This window comes from Dama dama, chromosome 12 (assembly GCF_033118175.1).
Source record: "Dama dama isolate Ldn47 chromosome 12, ASM3311817v1, whole genome shotgun sequence".
Classification (NCBI taxonomy): Eukaryota; Metazoa; Chordata; class Mammalia; order Artiodactyla; family Cervidae; genus Dama; species Dama dama.
Genome location: NC_083692.1, coordinates 26,325,492 through 26,342,514, shown reverse-complemented (window position 1 = coordinate 26,342,514; position 17,023 = coordinate 26,325,492). Strand labels below are relative to the sequence as shown.

At 44.9% G+C, this 17,023-nt stretch overlaps 1 protein-coding gene across 1 annotated transcript in view; it reads left to right on the top strand.

Moving 5' to 3' along the window:
• Positions 1–17,023, top strand: part of FNTB (farnesyltransferase, CAAX box, beta) — an 83,720-nt gene that overhangs the window by 34,513 nt on the left and 32,184 nt on the right. Inside the window, exons 2-4 of the mRNA XM_061156869.1 lie at positions 326–390; positions 7,864–7,936; positions 10,370–10,461. Coding sequence (XP_061012852.1) covers positions 326–390; positions 7,864–7,936; positions 10,370–10,461 — 230 coding nt within the window. The remainder of the gene's footprint in view (positions 1–325; positions 391–7,863; positions 7,937–10,369; positions 10,462–17,023) is intronic.

Here is a 17,023-nt window from a genome sequence, read left to right as displayed (position 1 = left end):
TCTTTCAAGCAAAAGGGATCTGTCCTTAACTCCGAGTAACTGGTGTCGGGATGCCAAACCCCAGAACTGCCATTAGTTTGGATATTGTGGGTTAATTTACTGGAGAAGTGGGTTGTGATGTTAATGTGGTACAGATCATTCTTTCTGTCTTTGTCCCAAACCTGTCATCCCACAGAGCTCCTACACGCAGTCATATCCTGCTGTTAGGCACCAAGCCACACCAAGGAACTCTAGCCAGTAGGCGTTTGTGGCAAGAGGAACAAAAAGCTGATAAAAGTCTTACCTGTTTTTGTTTTCTCTCTCCCATCTGCTACATCCTTACCAGGCAAAAGTAGAAGAAAAGATCCAAGAGGTCTTCAGTTCTTACAAGTTCAACCACCTTGTACCAAGGTAAGCTGTGGTTAGCAGTCTGAGTGGATCCGGGAAATACCATCTCCCGTGGGAGCCTTTTTTCTTTCCTCCTTGAGCTTGGCCAACCTCGGGGTGTTGCAGCTGTGAGGCTGGTGTTTCCTCACCTTGCGGCTCCCTGGAGATGCTCCTGACCCCAGCTCCTGCCGCTATTAGAATACCGACTGGAGGAGCTGTGCACTTGAGCTGAGCCATCAGGTGTTACTTGGGGATCCCCCTCAGGGCCTGAACTCTGAGCTCTGATGATGGATGGAGAGAGAGAAAAGCTTGTGATCCTGCAGCTTGGTTCTGAGCCTCTGCACTGGTGTTCAGAACTCTCAGGTTTTTCTTTTTCATATGACACTTTGAAACAGATATAGAGTCAGGGGGATGGCAAAGGATGGATTCCTTTGGTGTATGTTATGACATGACTGGGAAAATGTGGGACGTTTGAGCCTCTCCCAGCCCGGCCCTTGTTGGTGACTGTGCAGCACATTCTCAGGGCCACAATTTAAGTGAGAAATACAATGCCTTTTTATCCTTGGTGCTTAGCAAGTTGAAGCCTTCTAAGCTCTTTTGAGGCAGAGATTCCAAAAGGGGGATTATAAACAGAAACTTATTAATTTGAACCTTCATTTTCTCTCCCCGCCCAGTTTCGTCATGTATCACACTAGAATTTCGTAAGGGCATTTCTCTTCTAATCACAGATTGCTTCTCTGAAATCACGCTGTGCCATCTTCCCTCATCAGTAGTTCAAATTGTGTTTGCTCATCGTTTTATTTTGATATTACACTACTTTCCCTAGATAGTCTCTGAACATAGAGTAGTTGGGCTGCTGGCTGGTTCTCTCTGGTTGGGAAGCTTACTGGTGTAAAATCTGACCTGACCTTGTTGACGTCTCCCAATTCCTGCCACCTCCTCACACATTGACTCCTGGCAAGTCAGTCTCTGGTGCTTTTACTTACTGGAGCATTACAAATATTTCTAGCCTCACTTAACTTTGTGTCTGTGTTTTTTGTCCCTATTTCCCTAAAAAAGAAGTTTCTCTAGAAAACTCTGATTCGCCAAGACAGAAAAGAATCAGAAAAAGGGAAAGCTAGGTGGAAAAATTCTCTTCATCTTCCTTCCCCAGAGAAGGAAAGCATCAGCTAACCAGAGAAGTCTTTTTCCAAACTGCTAACCTAGATCTCTGCATTAACCCAAAGCCCCGACCTCAGAAAATGAATTGTTGCTCTTGTCATGAGTGGCAGCTGGAGCTTAGCAAATGACACCATTTATGTAAACAGCTCAGGGAGAAGGAGCCCTCTGGCCAGGACAGGCTGTTCTCCCGGAGGTGGTGGGACTTGGTAATGGTGTGGGGCACGGTGGCTCCAGGGGGGTTTTGTGGTTAGAGTTGCACTTGTTCTCTGAGTCTCTGTCCACTGTGGACATATGTCCTCTGTGTTCCCCAAAGGACCTTTGATCATTTGACATTCCCTTGTCACCCACCATCAGAGTAGAGGCCTTGCGCTTTCCTTTTATCCTCACTGAGATGGGAGGGAGAATGGGAATTTATAATCTGAGAAGAAGCTGTGTTTGGGGAGTGATAGTGGAGGACAGTAAATGAGGGAAATCCCTGATTCTTAGGTCTTTAGGTCAGATGTGGGTAGAAAACAAAAAATGTTCCTCCTTTGTGGATATAGAATACATCAGAGCTCTGGGTTTATTTCAGGAATGTGACATTTCCCATTTTATCATTGTTGCCTATGAAAATGAGTGTTTTAAAGGATGCTAATTAGCATCTTATGTCACAGCATGCTAATTAATATTAGAGACATTACACATTGTGGGTGAGTAACTGAGAATGTAAATCAGCTTATCAATATAAGGCTGGAGCCGAAAATTTTCACTGTAGAATGAACTTCTGGGACATAAGAAGAAATATGAAAATTTAATCAGCATTTTAAATTACTATCACAGTTACAATATATTTAACATTTCATCAGTCAAATTTTAAAATTCTGGTATTATATTGCAGGAACAAACCTTCCTTGTTAGCTAAAGTGAGCATTCAGATATTAGTGATTAATCTAGGTGACACAGCTCATTTGTGTCTCTGAGGTCATGATGTTGATTGGATGTGATAGAAACACACGCACACTCCCGAGACCACTGACCTGACCATGCCCTGGTCCAGGGATGTCAGGAATGATGCTGAGGAGGCATCCGTCTATTCAGCCTTTCAGAGCCACTGCCAAGTAGAAGATTTGGCTGAAATTCAAGGCTGAAGCTGAATGTTGTTACATCCTACCATTTATTCCTCATCGCAGAAATGATTTTTCTTGCTCTCAGACTGTGAAACATGCATCTTCTCTGGAGTGAGGTGGTCCATCCCAAGAAGCCTTTGGACCATGCTTTGAACAGTTTTGTCTATCAGCATCCTGCTTTCCCATAAAAGTTAATTTTTCCTTCCCTCTGGTTAGTCATTCTCACTGTTTCATATGCTTATGGATTTACTTTCTTCCATGTATTATATATTAGCTCTAGTAACAAACCTGAAATTCATGAACCACACACACACACTCACATAGTCACATAAAATTTTTCATTTGTCAGGAAGTTCCATGATGACCTAGTGGTTAGGATTCTGGGCTTCCACTGCTATAATCCAGTAACCCAGGTTCAATCCCTGCTCTGAGAACTGAGATCCCTCAAGCCATGTGTCATGGCAAAAAAAAAAAAAAAGAAAAACTAGAAAAGAAACCCCAATTTTTTTTGCGGGGGGTGGGGTGGCGGGGATATAGCTTGCTGCTCCTTGGAAGGGGGAAATAATTGGTAATGCTAACAGAGCACTGAAGCTTAAGTGTTGGCAGTGTTTCTGAAGCTAGACTACTCTGGGTTAAGCTCTCAAAGCAGTTCTCACATGGGCATCTGCTCAGCTTCCATGTTTTCTGCCTTTTCTGTGTGTGATGCTGCTTTAGCATTTCCCAAATCCTGCGCAGTTAGATGTGGTCCTTCACACTGTTGTTCTATCCAGGGTGCTTACAAGTTAAGTTCATCTTCCCTCCCACCCTCCCTTGAATGACTTATTACTTATGTGCCAGAAGTGTACTTTATGACCGGAGAAGCCACTGACTTTAGTGGGTTCAAAACCCTCCCAGAGGCCAACAGTGGACCGAATCCCTGTTCTCTCATCTATCACAAACAGCTGCTCAGGGATGGTCCAGGTTTAGGGGAAGGGAGTGTGTTTGCTCTCCTTCAGTCTGCCATGTTCATTGAAAGTCATTTATTCCTTCACCCATCTGGAAACAGTTTCTAGGGGGTCAGGCCCTGCCTGGCTCTGGGAACAGAGTGAGTGAGGCTGACCTAGGACGTGGTCCGGCTGGGAGCAAATTCTGGGCTTGCTTTCACCTGGCTTGGGCTTCTGATTCTCCTGTCAGTTCTCTAGTGAGTCCCCACCTGCTCTGTTAATGGTCTGTTGCACTCTCCTGGTTTTTCTTGTCCACCACACCCATCCTGGCCATACCTGCGTGATGAGCTCTGTCAGCAGTGTGCCGGCCTCATTCCATTCCCTCCCACCTCTGCCTTTCCACTCTTCCCGGATCGCCAGCCCTCACCAGGGCACTGTTGCTGCTTCTGCTAAAGGGTCCTAGCAGAACTGCCAAGAAAAATTATTCATCAGTGCCTTCTGCGTGGCTTCATCAGAAGTTCATATTCCTCAGCTTCAGCTGGGCCTCCACTCCTGTTTATTATTCCCTATTTGTCTTGGGTAGATTTCCTAACACATTCCCCACGATGACCATCCCACACTCTCCCATGGTCTTGCATTTTCATCCATGAGAAAACTGAGGCATCCCACATGTTTCATTGGCATCCCTATTCCCTACTTCAGCCTCCTGTGTCTGGCTTTACACTCTCCTGTTGTTTCGGAGAATGGATCCTCATTCATTATTGTCAGGCTTACCTTACCTCTCCTCCTGACATCCTCACCTGATTACACTGCCAGTGCTTTAAACCCCACCTCTCACCCGGGACCTCCTTGAAAAAAGAAATCGAGTTTCTTCTGTATGATCTGGAATCTGCCCTCCCCACCCCCCGAACTCTCTTGATGTTTACCAGCCGCTCTGTAGGGTGTCCTCTCCTCAGTCTCACCGTGGCGGGTGCGACATGTCCACCATGGACATGTCCACACCTGCATGAAACGCTCTCCGCCCGCTCTGCCTGTGACACGACCCTGCCTCGGTCCCTCCCCTGCGTGTGCTGCCCTTTACTTCTCTCCTCCGGCTCCCTGTCCTCCAAGCCCTTAAAGATGTCGTCTTCCCTCGGCTCTGCCTTTAAACGTTTCTCTCTGCCCCGTCTTCTGCCTCTGCAGCTTCAGCTGTCATCTCTGTGCAGATAAGTAACTCCCAGTTCATCTGTGTCCCCTGGATCCCTCTGCAGAGTCCCACACGTGTTTCCAGTGGTTTAACTGACATCCTCACTTGAATAACGTCCGAGTGCTTTGAACAGTCAGCCTCTCCTGGACATGGTGGAAGAACTAAGTTCTTCCCACCTGGTTGATTCTTTTTTGTTTGTTTGTTTTAAAATTTAATTGGAGGCTAATTGCTCTACAACGTTGTGTTGGTTTCTGCTGTAGAACAGTGTGAATCAGACATAGGCATACACATGTCCCCTCCCTCTTGAACCTAGCTCCCACCCCACCACCCCCTGGTTGACTCTAAATAGGGTCTTACCCTGTCTTCCTGCTTCATCTATTTTCCCACTTAGTGCTTTCATCAGTCCAGTTTGTAAACACATACCAAATCCCTAGTGGGGTCAGATAATTTTTCTAAAGCCATGATTCTAGTTATTTTTTCTCAGCTGAAAATCCTCAGTTTTCTTATGCCAGTTTTTTTTAATGAGGTATAACTGACAACATTATATTCATTTCAGGTGTGCAACGTAATGATTCAGTATTTGTATATGCTGCAGTATGGTCACCACAATAAGTCCAATTAACACTCAGCAACATGTGAAAGTGAAAGTCACTCAGTTGTGTCCAACTCTTTGCGACTCCATGGACTGTAGCCCACCAGATTCCTCTGTCCATGAAATTCTCCAGGCAAGAATACTGGAGTGGGTAGCCATTTCCTTCTTGATCTTCCTGACCCAGGGATTGAACCCAGGTCTCCTGCATTGCAGGCAGATTCTTAATCATCTGAGCCACCAGGGAAGCCCACTCAGCACTATATATACTCACAAATTATTTTTCTTATGATGAGAAGTTTCAACGTCCTCTGGTAGCTACTTTCATATGCAATACAGTATTATTATTTAAATTAAAAAAAACTTCACGTTATATTGGAGTATAGCTGATTAACAAGTAGTGATAGTTTCAGGTGCACATCAGAGCAACTCAGCTCTCCATCAACATGTATCCATTCTCCCCCAGACTCCCCTCCTATTCAGGCTGCCACATAACGCAATGCAGTGTTATAACTAAGGTCATGATGCCGCACGTTACATTGTCATGACTTACTCATTTTATAACTGGAACTTTGTACCTTTTGACCCCCGTCACCCATTTCACTGCCCTCCCCTTCCATCTCCCACCTTAGGCAGCTACCAGTCTGTCTTCTGTATCCATGAGCTCACAGCTTTTTTTTTTTTGGTGGAAGTCCTAGAGTGTCACATACAAGTGAGATTGTGCAGTATTCTTCTTTTTGTCTGACTTATTCCACTGAGCATAATGTCCTCCAAGTCTCCCCATGTTACTGCAGGTTCCTTTTGAGTGTTAAATTGAGTTAAATTTCTCAGCTGGCATCCCAGATCCCTTCTTGACCATTCCCCTTTCATTCCTAACAGCCAGGCCAAGTCCCCAACTTGTCACTCCCCCACATGCTTTATACTTATCTGTAGGATGTAGTAAAGCTGTTAGCTGCTTGTAGCCATTTAAACGTAAATTAACTAAAATTATTAATAAAGTTTAAAATTTAGTTGCCCAGTTACAGTAGCCACGTTGCAAGTGCTCAGTACCTACATGTGACTTGTTGCTATTTGACAGTACAGCCAAAGACTCTTTCATCATCACTAAAAGTTCTCTTGGATGGCCCTGGTTTGGTTCGTTTTGTTTCTCTTCCTTCTGGCTGAACTGATGTCTTCCCACCATCGCCTCACCTCCTCTTCTCCTCTACCTGTAAAACATTCTCCTTCTTCCAGGGCCCCCACCTCAAGTTCCACCTGTTCATGCAGCCTCCCCTGATCATTTCTTTCGAATGAGATGCCTACCCCAACCACTTTAGAGCTTCAGTAACATTTTAAATGTTTTTTCTTTATGAAACCTACCCATTTTTTTCATCATCTTGTAACTTATGTCCTTATCTCATTTCCAGTACTGAACTGGAAGCCTTTTTGAAGTAAAGACTACTTATTCTGTGCTCAGTACCGTGGGAGTTCAATAAACAATTGTTGAATTGAATACCTAGGGAAGAGAATGCTTCTTCTTTCGTTTCTTTTCTGGAATCAGCAAGCACAGTGAATGTCTCAAATTCTTTGCTTTTTTCTTTCCTTCTGTGACCACACAGACAGACCCCTTCTGTAAGACCCAGCAAAAAGCAACCCCCCCACCCCGCCCTTTGCCTGCCTGTGCAGGTGGTCACGGCGGACACAGTCCGTCTTAGAGCCAGTGCTGCTGACATCAGGGCCAAGGAGAGCGGCTGGCTGCAGCATGCAGACATGATCCTCCAGCTGGGACTGTGGGGCAGCAGGTGGAGGCGGGATGTGGGGGAGGGGATAGTAGACGAGGGCTTCCCAGGTGTGCTAGTGGTAAAGAACCTGCCCGCCAGTGCAGGAGACATGAGAGACTCGAGTTTGATCCCTGGGTCGGGAAGATCCCCTGGAGGAGGGCACGGCAAGCCACTCCAGTATGCATGCTTGGAGAATCCCATGGACAGAGGAGCCTGGTGGACTATGGTCCGTGGGGTCACAGAGTCGGACACAACTGAAGTGACTTAGCACAGTAACGGACGGATGAGTGAGGGGCAGGCAGAGTACAAACCTCAGACTTCAGAGAAGTGAGCCCAGGAGAAATGACTGGAATGGTAGAGGTGAACCAAGGCAGGGACGTGGCGAGGCCCAGGATGGGGCGCCGCAACGTATCTATTCTCAGCTGGACCCCAGAGGAGCCTCCTGGGTGGTTTCTTCTGCCTGGCTAAGTGTGCTTACAGTGGTGTTTCTCGCCCAAAGCTACCAGCCCCAAGGGAGAGGATCCCCTCAAACATTTGTCAGCATGATTTCCAGACACTTGAGGGGCATTCAGAGGCTGGCCTCTTTTCTCCGGTGTAGGTGCCCCGGGGAGCTGAACGTGTTGCTGTTTTCTGCTCATTGACTGTGGGGGGTGACCAGAAGGTGAGAGTGCGTGTGTGAGTGTGCGGGTGTGCCCATGTGCACAAGTGTGTTCTGTACTGGGGGAAGCAGGGGCTGTGAGAGTGGTTTTACTAAAGCTCTTTGTCTTCCCAGGCTTATTTTGCAGAGAGAGAAGCACTTCCATTATCTGAAAAGAGGCCTCCGACAGCTGACAGATGCCTATGAGGTAAACGCCTTGCCCAGGAGCTCTCTCTTCCAGATTATCTGCCTTAATCTTTCTTTTCTTTTTTTCTCTTGGGATGTAAAAGGCATGTATGAGCTTGACCTGTTGCAGATTCACTCACTGTCCCCGTGGCTCTGGTACAATCTGGATGCACAGCCGCCTGGCCCCACATAGTTGGGATGCCTACTTTTGAAAGGACAGAACTGGAGCTCCTCTAGTCTCCCCCTGCTCAGAGCCACTGGAGCCCCCAGCTCAGGGCGGGGGGACTTCCTTCCACTCACATCGTGGCTGAGGGGCATTTGTGTGCATTCTTCTAGATGCTCTTTGACCATTAGCTCAAAGACAGTCTAGATATCCTCACCTGTTAATCCTCACCCCATTGCCCTGTAAGCAGATCTAATTTCTCTACTGGCCAAAGCACCAGTATATAAGTCCCAGAGAGTACTCTACAATTTAACATGGTAAAAATGCCCAGACATGAAGTGGATTTTAAGTCAATATTCCTTAGAGCCCTCGGGGTCCACGAAGGGGCTCGGGGGAGGGCAGCCGAGGTGGAGGGCGAGGGTGCTGGGACTACGGGCTGAGTGACAGGCAGAGGGTAAATGTGAACCAGAGGCTGCAGTCTTCCTGCCCCACTTTCCACAGAGCAACTCTGCTTTTAACTTGCTTTTTATTTGGGCCACATTTGATTATTTATGGCAGGGATTTGGGCCTATAGACTCAAGCAGGTGGCATAAGCCAGGGATGTGGGCTTGGTTGTGGTGGTGGGTGATGGTGGGGGGAGCAGAACTGAGGCAAACCAGAGGGCCATGTTTTTACTGTGTTCCTGCCAGTTGCTGTCAAACAGCATTGCAGACCCAGGATTGCCAGATCTCTTCTTGTTCTTTCAAATGAAGCCAGAAATTCAGATTTCTCTATGGATCTCTCAACTTGTAGCTATTACAACTAATTCTAATTAAACAAAACACTACAGGGAACAAATAGAACACATCCCTGGGCTACATCTGGCCTGTGGACTTTCAGTAATCAATCCTCGATGGTTAGGGTCAAGTCAGTCCTGATACAGTTAATACCATGACAGCTAACAGTTCACCGAATAGTGTGCTACAAGTTCTCATTCATTGTCTCATTTAATCCTCACAGCTAGTCCAGGAGGTAGGTAAGTATCTTTTTCTAGATTAGGAACTAGGCTTAGCAAGATTAATTAATTAATTTTCTCAAAGGCATATAGCTAGTGAGGGGCTTCCCAAGGGACTCAATGGTAAAGAATCCACCTGCCAAGCAGGAGACGTGGGTTCGTTGCCTGGGTCAGGAATATGCCTTGGAGAAGGAAATGGCAACCCACTCCAGTGTTCTTGCCTGGGAATCCCATGGATAGAGGAGCCTGGCAGGCTACAGTCCATGGGCGTCACAAAGAGTTGGACATGACCTAGTGACTAAACCACCACCACCACATAGCTAATGAGAGAAGGAGCTAGCATTGAAACCCACAGCAACATCTTCTGTCCGCACACCAGCTGCCCCTAGGTGGTGAGCAAGCATATTTATGTGTGCGTTTATGAAGAGGGCAGCTTAGGCCAATGAAAAGAGCACTGGATCGAGAGTCTAGAAACCTGGATTCTTGTCTCTTACATTTACTGTCTTTGTCATCTGGAAAAAGTTCATCTCTCTGGATCTCATTTATACACCATTTATACACTTCAGATTCATAAAACTGGGGCAATAATGCTACCAGCCCGCCTAGGCTTGAGCGCTTGAATATTTATGGCTTGAATTAGGATCAAGACCTGTTCACAGGTCACCTTTGGAAACATTTTCCAACTGCTCAGGCAGAATTAGCCAGTTTCTTCCATGTGTCCATTGTAGCATTTATCTAGCTCTGTGTATGTACTGGTTTTGTTCCGCCTTATTCCAGAAAGACACTTGTACTTCTGTGTCTGTCTAATGCCCTCCTCCTCTACAGATAACCGCACACATTCTAACCCAAGCACCTCAAGAGAAGGAACTGAATTTTATTCACTCTTGTGCCGCTAGTGCTGGGCATGAGGAGATACTTGTTAAATATTTGTTAAATCAATAAACGAGTTAACGCAGGAAATCCTTCCCTGTAATTGTGGCTCTCCTTGGATCTACACCGAGAAAACAGTAGCACTTGAGTTTCTGCCGTGTGAGAAGTCCTCTGCTTGGCTTCTTTCAGTGCCTGCCAGGGAAGGACCCATTGGGTTGAGGTTAAACCCCTTTGTCCGTTGTCCTTTGCTCACATATGGTCACTGCAGCTCCGGGCTAAGGCCTCCAGGAAGAGTGTCCTTCATCTCTCTGAGGTGGCCCTTCTCCTCCTTGCCAGGCGGCTGGGAGGGAGACAGATGTCGCCTTGTCAGCAGGGTCTTGGAACGATTCTGAATAAGGGGTGTGTTTTCTGCCCTGCTCCTTTCACAGTGTCTGGATGCCAGCCGCCCATGGCTCTGCTACTGGATCCTGCATAGCCTGGAACTCCTGGATGAGCCCATCCCCCAGATGGTGGCCACAGAGTGAGTCTGGCTTTGGGGCACCCCGGGTGTCCCCTGAAAGTGGGTTTTGAGTTCGGGGGTTCTTTTTGTTCAGTTTCTGTTTTATTTATTTCGAATGAAAAACACAAGAGTGCTGCAAAGAAAATCGTTGCCCTTCTCTTGACCTCCAGTAACTTCCTGAAACTCCTCCACTTCAGAAGCCCGTGGTGTGCTCGTGGGTAGAATAAGACTTTGAACTTCCAAGAGAAAGATTCTGTTTCTTCTGTGGCCTTTTCTCTGGGCTCTTGCTCTGGTCTTTGAGAAAAGTCTTCATCAACGCCGGAGAAACCTGTTTTTTCCAGAAAGTACAGTATACATTTGAATAGCTTCTGTGGGGAAGCGTGTGGCAACCCAGTGGACAAAAATGCCTTTGCTTTCCGTAAATACCTGCCCAGAAGTTCCTCCTCACCAATGCCTGGGGGATGTTATGGCTCTTGATGGCAGTGGATGTGTTATCGGCTTGGTGTACAGATGTCAGGACATCGTTTTCCTAAACTTCTCATTAATGATTAGAGATTTAAGCAACTATTGAATAAGATTCTTCCCAAAGCGCTTCTGCAGAGGGTGTCCTTACTGTGGCTCCTCATCCTTTCACACTTCATATACATATAAAGGGTTGTATACCGGCAGCGCACAGGGGCAGCTGTCCCGGGATGCAATGGAGGCCAGCCGTGCTCCTCCCTGGCCACAGTCCCTCTGCCTGGGTCACGCTGTCAGGTCAGAAGAACAGAACCACACATTGTCTCATTCATTCCGTCTTAACAATAACCTCTCATTCTTGCCTTCCTGGGCAGGGTGTCTTGTGATGAATGTGGATAGGAAAGATAATAAAGAATTAGGCCATTAACCCTTGTGATGTGTACAGTGCTTTCAGAGGGAGAGGAGAAATATGCATTGTCTTTCACATCACAGGGCTGCTGCAAGCCTAATTGCTTCTAGCTCTGGATGTAGAGTTGGACACAGTTTCTGCAGTAACAGGAATTTAATTGTCAAAATAAAGGCCTGTGTGTTTTTGAAATACCAGTTGGGGGTTGTGGATTGTTTGGGATAGTTCCCCCCACCCCTCACATACACAGTCAGGATTGATGGAATGGGAAAATCGGATGTGAAAGAAGACAAAAGACTGGGGAGGAGTCGGCGAGAGTGAAGTACAGACGCCCCCTAGAGGATCAGCAGTTTGGAGCAGGATGGAGGCCTCCTGCGAATGCCAAGTGATCTGAAGTGGGAAGATGATAAAGGGCTTCCTGAAGTAGAAGAACTTGGATCAGCATCAATTTTGAGTTTTTTCTAGGTTGTATACTTGGTGTTGTATGTTATTCAGTCGCTCAGTCCTGTCCAACGCTTTGTGACCCCATGGTCTGCAGCATACCAGTCTTCCCTGTCCTTCACCATCTCCTGGAGCTTGCTCAAACTCATGTCCATCGAGTCAGTGATGCGATCCAACCATCTCATCCTCTGTCATCACCTTCTCCTCCTGCCTTCAGTCTTTCCCAGCATCAGGGTCTTTTCTAATGAGTCAGCTCTTCACATCAGGTGGCCAAAGTATTGGAGCTTCAGCTTCAGCATCAGTCCTTCCAGTGAATATTCAGGAATGATTTCTTTTAGGATTGACTGGTTTGATCTCCTTGCAGTCCAGGGGACTCTCAAGAGTCTTCTCCAACACCACAGTTTCAAAGCATCGATTCTTCGGTGCTTTGTGGTGTTGTATTGGTAAAGCTTTTCTGAGGAAATAAATGTTGGAGCAGCTGTTGTGGCAATATCAGCTAGGAAGAGAGGGCCCCGTTGAAGGGCTTCTCACACTAAACAGTTGGCGACAACCTAAATATCAACAGTTGGGGACGCCATAAGTGTAAAGTTTAGGTGAAGTCTCTATGTCATGGTACATACAGTGAAACATTATGCAGCCACTTAAAAATTAAAAAGTTAGCAGGTGTTTGGTAGGCCTATGATGATCATGTCACAGTATATACAAATATCAAATCATAACATTGTACACCTGAACCTAATATAATGTTATGTGTCAGTTGTACCACAATTAAAAATCTGTATATATACGTAATTGTGTGTATTTATATATGGGCTTCACTGGTGGCTCAGACGGTAAAGAATCCGCCTGCAGTACGGGAGACCTGGGTTCGATCCCTGGGCTGGGGAAGATCCCCTGGGGAAGGGGAAGGCTACCCACTCCAGTATTCTGGCCCGGAGAATTCCATGGACTGTACAGTCCATGGGGTCGCAAAGAGTTGGACACGGCTGAGCAACTTTCACTATACTGTACTATACTTATATATAAAAATGTGTGTGTTAATAGAGATACTCATGATTTAAATGGAAAAAGGTAGTTAAAGATTCATTTTTTATAGATTAAAATTAAAGGTGGTTCTACACATAGGAAAAAACAGAAGGATGTATATATACACATGATAAGAGTTATTTGTGTAGATGATGGGGTTAAAGGTAATGTTTTTTTTCTTTTCTAATCTTATTTGCATTTTCTAAAATTTCTACAATGAATCTATTGCTTTGTAATCAAAAGAATGTTTTAAAATTTAAAAGCTGATTTGTCCTAATTGCAAGAGCCACTTGATAGTTAATGACTGAAATTTTCTGTTTCACAGCCACCTTCAAAGCTTTACCTGTGGTTCTTCTGAACATCGATTTAACAAACTTTTAAAGAATTACTTAGACTTTCCAATAAATGAACTTTGTTCTATGCCTAGCAGGCAATTAATTCTAGGTGCCAATAATATTTGTTATGAACAGAGCCTAGTAGCTTGACTTATAAGAGGATAAACTCTTTTTAGTAAGAAATTGAGAAATCTTAATGATTTCTATTAAAATATGGGGATTTTTTTTTTTTTTTAAAGACTAGCTAATTTTGGAGATTGCCTTTTTATTTATTTTGCACAGGGAGAAGAAATGCTTTGAAAATATGGTCAGGTTTTTTTTTTTCCTTCTTCTTTATAGAAATGTTAAGGTGACATAGAGGGTGTGTTTAGCTCTGGAGTGTGTTTTTCCACTGTCTTCTCTCCCCACTCCCTGAGCTAGTGTGCAACACACACACAGTCACACACATGGGTTTCTTTCTCTTTCCTATTTTGTTCACATTTGCGCTTCTATTTGTCCTGGGAACAATATGACAAGCTGAGGTCCCTCTAGTGGACAAACCACTTTTGTTAGCTCCTGTGACTGCTGACCGGAGCCAGCAAAGCCAGGCTTTTACTGCTGGTGTCAGACCTTCCAAGAATAATACATTCATTTCAAGAATAATATATTCAATACTAATATATTTATAGGAATTAAGTGTGCTCTTCTTAAGAGATTGTATCCATAAATTTACATGTGTGTTTACCTCAAATGAATTAATATTTTGGAGCCACATGAAGTGCATTTGCCTTGTTAATGACTTTAGCACTGAAGGAAGCATTTTTTAAATGAGAATCCCATGCTTCGTTATTGAAAGCTACTTAATGAAACACATGGAGTAAAATGAAAACCACAGGGAAACCTTGGCAGTGTTAAGTTAGGTCTTTTAGCTTCTATAAGATCTGAGAATTATCTTTAACTTAAAAATTGTTTTAGGACCTTTCTATTTGTAAAGTTTTTCCAAAGGTTAAATTTAAATTTTCATGTGCCAGTGTTTTGTTATTTCCCTTTCAGAAGTTTATCAGTAGCTTGTCCCTTGAGTAGCTCCTTAAATATCTCTCCTTTTAATTTTAAATTTAATGCGTCTGTTTCCTTATCTTTCAGTGAAGATAGCTTGTGTCTTCTTTTGTCTTCTGGGCATTTTTTTGGCTGGGTGTTGCTGGCATCTAATAGGGAGAGGTCAGGGATGCTGCTGAATGTTCTTCACAGGACAGTCCCTACAACAAAGAATCATCCAGCCCAAAGTATCAATAGTGCCACAGTGGTGAAACTCTGCTCTAAAGTAACCAACTTTAGTTTTTCTTAAATGTAAACTAAATTCTTCTTTAAACTAAATTCTTCTTGCTACAGAGTAGCTTTAATTTTTGTTTCTTTAACGAAAATTTGTGAAATTATCCTTTGTATTTTTTAAGTCGCTTAGTTGTGTCCAACTCTTTGCAACCCCAGGGACTGTAGCCTCCAGGCTCCTCTGTCCATGAAATTCTCTAGTCCAGAATACTGGAGTGGGTAGCTGTTCCCTTCTCCAGGGGATCTTCCCGACCCAGGAATTGAACCCAGGTCTCCCACACTGCAGGTAGTTTCTTTACCATCTGAGCCACCAGGGAAGCCCTATCCTTGGTATACTTGAGGTACTTTGCTGGGTAGCTCCCTCACTGTGGTATTCTGTAATAGTAAACGTTGGAATCAGTTCTGTATTGAGACATTTTTACAACTCTGTTCTCAACTTCCTTTGAGTTGGAAAACGGAGTCTTGAACCAGTTATAGTTCTGACCAATACTGTGTTTATGATGCTTTTAAGAAGCATTTTCATTAGTGTTCACAACTCATGAACCCTCACCTCTGGTCCTTTTTCTGCTGTGTTCCTAGTTATTTCCCACTTTATATACTTTGTCCCCCACTCCTGCCATCCATGAGTACATTACTTGCAACTTATATCTGCTTCATTTGTTTTATTCTTTATTTATTATTTTTGGCTGCACTGGGTCTTCATTGCTGCATGTGGGCTTTCTCTAGTTGCAGAGAGCAGTGGCTACTCTTCGTTGCAGTGCTCAGGCTTCTCATTGTGGTGGCTTCTCTTGTTGAGGAGCATGGGCTCTAGGGCATGTGGGCATCTATAGTTGCGGGTCTCAGGCTCAGTTGCTGCAAGGCATGCGGGAGCCTCCTGGACCAGGGATCAAACCCGTGTCCTGTGCATTGGCAGGTGGATTCTCAACCACTGGACCACCAGGGAACTCCCTCATTTGTTTTGTTCTTGTTGACTTCTGATTTGTTTATATTATTCTGGACTTCCTCTCCTTAGAGATTTCCCTGCTTGTTTTGAGTATTTGCTTACATACTATGCATGCTTTTAAGTCCTTCATCCACGCTGGTGACAGTGATGTCCAGAATCAACCACTTTAGATCTGTCCTTGATCATCCCCTAAAAGTCTGAGTAAATCGTTGATACTCTTGCTTTGAACTTGATCCTCTTATAGGTTTTATGTACTTAGTAGCTGGGTGATAGAGCAGTATTGTCCAATAGAACTTCCTAAAGCAATGGAAATGTTTTATGTTTTGTGGCAGCCCCTAATCCCATGTGGCTATTGAGCAGTTGCGGTGCAGCTTGTGTGATTGAGGAGCTCATTTTAATTAATATAATTAAAATGTAAATAGCCTCATGTGGCTAGTGGCTACCTGTTGGATAGAGGAGATGTATCACATTGCTGCCCAAAATGTGGTCCCCAGACCAGCAGTATCTCCGTCACCTGGGAACTTGCTAGACATGCAGAATCTCCGGTCCTTCTAGTTCTGCTGAAATAGATCTGCAGTTCAACGAGATCCTTGGGTGGTGTCCGTATACACTCAAACTAGAGAAGCCCTGAAACCTGGCTGTACACTGGAGTCACATGGGGAATTTCTAGAACTATTGCCGCTTGGGCAATAGCAATAGCTTGGGACCCTCAGCAATTCTGATTTAATTGCTAGTAGGTGTGGCCTGGGCATTGGAATTTTTTTTTTTTAAACATCCCCAAAGTGATTCTAATTACACAACAAAGACTTGTGGTATTCAAACTTTGTGTATATCCACATCACCTGGGCATTTGGTAAAAATACAGAGGCCCAGCTCTTTCCTGCTTCAGCAAGTCTGGGTCTCTGTGTTCTTTATTAGCCCTCCAGTGATTCCCATGGGCCGAGGTGCCTGGTGGGCTGCAGTCCATGGGGTCACGAAGAGTAGGACACGACTGAGCGACTTCACTTTCACTTTTCACTTTCACGCATTGGAGAAGGAAATGGCAACCCACTCCAGTGTTCTTGCCTGGAGAATCCCAGGGACGGGGGAGCCTGGTGGGCTGCCGTCTATGGGGTCGCACAGAGTCGGACACGACTGAAGTGACTTAGCAGCAGCAGCAGCAGTGATTCTAATGTACGCATTTGGGGTTTATTTAGAACCCCGATCTAGAAGATAGTTTCCTACTTTCTTGGAAATTGTCACGTAAGCGAGAACGAAATGCCTTGCTGACTTGAAAGAAAATTGATCTACTAGATTGTTTAGTCATATGACCGAACAAGTGATTTATGAATACTTGTTTTTCACAAAGTGTGCCCCTCTTGGTGTTGGCTCAGTGTTTCCTGCTTGCGATTTTTTAAATTAAGTTGGTGCGTTTCTGGTCTCTAAGATAAGTTTTTTTCCCCCTTTGAAGAGTTAGAGTGTCATTCACATTTTGCTTTTCAGAATTGCTCGGCATTGTGCCCACGACAGCTGGTAGCTTCGTGGTCAGTCTGCCAGTTCCTTAAGGTACAAGTTGGAAAGCCTGTGGATCAAAATGTTCTGTAGTTCGGAAGTGCCTCCGAGTTCAGAAGAGCCGAGCCCAGTTCCCCAACACAGCCTCAGAGTCACTCAGATGTCGCCTGTCAGCTG